Source organism: Prosopis cineraria, unplaced genomic scaffold (assembly GCF_029017545.1).
Source record: "Prosopis cineraria cultivar Desert tree isolate PC_DT_omini unplaced genomic scaffold, ASM2901754v1 PC9, whole genome shotgun sequence".
In the NCBI taxonomy this organism is placed as follows: Eukaryota; Viridiplantae; Streptophyta; class Magnoliopsida; order Fabales; family Fabaceae; genus Prosopis; species Prosopis cineraria.
In genome coordinates, this window is record NW_026555340.1 from 20,888,828 (window position 1) to 20,891,579 (window position 2,752).

The 2,752-nt window shown below is 38.6% G+C and overlaps 1 protein-coding gene across 2 annotated transcripts; it reads right to left on the bottom strand.

Annotated features, from left to right (window-relative positions):
* Window positions 1–703: 703 nt before the first annotated feature.
* On the bottom strand, window positions 704–2,255 carry LOC129320659 (leucine-rich repeat extensin-like protein 6). Of its 2 annotated transcripts, none has more exons than XM_054966204.1 (2): window positions 1,043–2,255; window positions 704–975 (listed from the first exon to the last, which is right to left on the bottom strand). In XM_054966204.1, the coding sequence occupies exons 1-2, from the start codon at window positions 2,211–2,213 to the stop codon at window positions 932–934; spliced, it is 1,215 nt and encodes a 404-aa protein (XP_054822179.1). In that variant the 5' UTR covers window positions 2,214–2,255; the 3' UTR covers window positions 704–931. The 2 variants fall into 2 exon arrangements, with proteins under 2 accessions (XP_054822179.1, XP_054822178.1); XM_054966203.1 differs by having other exon boundaries at window positions 704–981.
* Window positions 2,256–2,752: the final 497 nt, after the last annotated feature.

Consider the following 2,752-nt stretch of genomic DNA (forward strand, 5'->3'; position numbering starts at 1 on the left):
TCGTATTAATTTTTATTTATAAATAATTTTTTTTTGAGAGGTCTTTGTATAAGATTCTTTCTATTAAATTTTGAATGGGTGGCCAGAAAAAAAATTAATTTGACCTAAGACACAAGTAACTTTTCCTTGTCACTTTCGAAATTTTCCAAATCATGTGCAACTACATTATATATATATATATATATATATATATCTCTGAATTATGAAATGTCTCACGAAGTGAGTGGACGAGAAATTTTGGACCAGGTTTGTTCTCTGATCTCGGCCTCGTGCAGGAAAATAACTAAGTGGTCCCAAAAAAAAAAAATTCATCGGATGTAAAAATAACTCTTTGCCACGTGCTTTAATTGTAAATAAGTTTGGTGTATATTTACTAAAATATTCTTATTTAGAAAATAAAAAAAAAAACTCTCCTCATGGTCAATCTGGCATGGGCATTTTGGTAAATATACTTCAAATTTATTTACAATTAAAACCCTAGACTTCAAAATTATTTTTATATTCCATGGGACTTTTTAAAATTAAAATTCTTTTGTGGGATTTCATAGTGATTTTCCCTTTTCATTTATTTATTTATTAACCTGATCTTCATGTGAGTGCAAGAGGAAGATTGGAAGCAGAAATCCAAACCGAAATTCTGGGAAAAAAGGGGAAGACGGGGAAGAGAATTGATTGAGAGGAAAAAAAAAAACAGAGAAAGAAATGAAAAGAAACAAACACTATTAATTTCAAGTATGAGCACAACGTAGTAATACAATTAAATTCCATAAATTATCACTATTAATGTCCAAAATGCTAGAACTTGTTTTTTTTTTTTTTGGGTTCAAACGCTGACTAAGTAGCTAACTCCTTCAAGTAAAGTAGTAATATTATACTTTCGTAATTCTATACGGTAAAGAAAAAGAAATTATATTTACTTATTTTGCTGCCATCACGGATAGTAGTGGTGAACCGCCGGAGGAGGAGGAGGAGGAGGTGGTGGTGGTGGTGGAGAGGAGGAGGAGGAGGAGGAGGAGGAGGGGGGGGGGGGGGGGGAGGGGAGGCGGAGGGGGTGATGGAGGAGGAGGAGATGGAGGCGGCGGCGGCGGCGGCGACCTTGAGCACCCATAGGCACCACAATCAACTGGGTGAGCATAAAAGGCTTCGCATTCCTTTTCCGACCTCTGCATCGGCCGGTACGGAATGCAATTTTTCCGATCATCTTTCGCCGGCAACTTCAGGCAGGTAGGCGGTTCGCTGCAGAAGTAATTAAAGGAGTACGTGAAGTTCTGCAACCTCGGCAACGAGCACACACTGGCCGGAATCTCGCCGGAGAGCTCATTATGAGCCACATTCAACTGCTCCAACCTCTTCATTCCCTCAATAGATTCCGGCAACGTCCCGACCAACTTATTACCACTCACATCAAACACCGTAACCTTATCCAATTTCCCAATCTCCTGCGGCAAACAACCTTTCAACCCACTGTTCGAAATTATAATCTCGTTAAGCGTGTCCTTCATCTTCCCCAAACTCGACGGAAGACATCCCTTCAGATTATTGTTCGCAAAAACCACCACTGACACCGGAGAATTCCCGAGATTCTCCGGCAACGAGAACTGGAATTTGTTGTCGTTTATGAAAACAGCGTCGAGCTTGAGATCAAAGAGGCGAGAAGGAACCTTACCTTCGAACGAATTAAACCTGATGTCCAAGAACTTCAACGAACGGAGGCACAAAAGGACTTCCGGGAACGGTCCGGACAACTGGTTGTTACTGACGTCAAGCTCATGAAGAAGATGAAGATTACGGAAGCTCTGAGGGAGGGTCCCACAGAACCGGTTAGAGTTGAGGTGGAAGAGAGCGAGGTCGGTGAGGAGACCTAAGTCTTCCGGCAAGGAACCGGAGATATTACCGTGGTTGAGGTCGATGCCGGCGACGGTGTAAACATGGGGATCGTCGGGTGCCGGAGCACAGTAAACGCCGGTGTAGTTGCAGACATGGTAGCCGTACCAGTTGGCGGTGAAGTTCCTGGGATCAGAAGTGATAGAATGCTTCAATGCTTGAAGAGCATAGTAAGCTTTGATGAGTCTAGGATTTATTGCGTAGGTGACATTATTAGGGGATTGTTGGTGAGAAGGTTTGACAATGGAGAGAAGAAAAATGAGGAAGAAGATGACACATAATGGTCGTAGAGGAAGAAGACGACGATGAGGTTGAAGAAGAGAAGCCATATTGATGTGTGTAAGTGAGGCCAGAGAGAAGAAGAGTACTCCAGTCGATGTGCGAGGTTGGGCTTATATATATATTATAAGGACGGGACTACATATTAATTAGTTGAGGATTTTAATACTAATTATGGAGATTTGCTGTCTTCAAAATTGTGTTTAGCGTCTTTATATTAATAATATATGAGTAGCCCAAATATATTGACTTTAGATTTTTTTTTTTTGGTATTCTCAAAATCAATTAATCCAATATTGATAGACGACTATATTTTTATCTTCATGATATAGCTTTCACATCGTCGAAGAGAATAAATTATACAAGTAATTAACTATATATATAATAATTTATTATATATCTTAAAAAATTATTTTTATCAGAAAGACAAGCTATACATATGTATTTTTTTCTAATTATGAATGACAAAATTTTTCTTCTTGTTTTTTTTTTTTGCAACATGTACATAATTTATACATCCACGTATATTACTATAATCTAAAATTTATAGAAACGTATACTGTTCATAAATAAAAAAAACAGAACAATT

Coding starts and splice junctions, on each gene's coding strand:
- LOC129320659 (XM_054966203.1), bottom strand. CDS start 2,213: ATGGCTTCTCTTCTTCAACCTCATCGTCGTCTTCTTCCTCTACGACCA. Junction 982..1,042: donor TCCTCCATCACCCCCTCCGC/CTCCCCTCCCCC, acceptor CTCCACCACCAC/CACCACCTCCTCCTCCTCCT.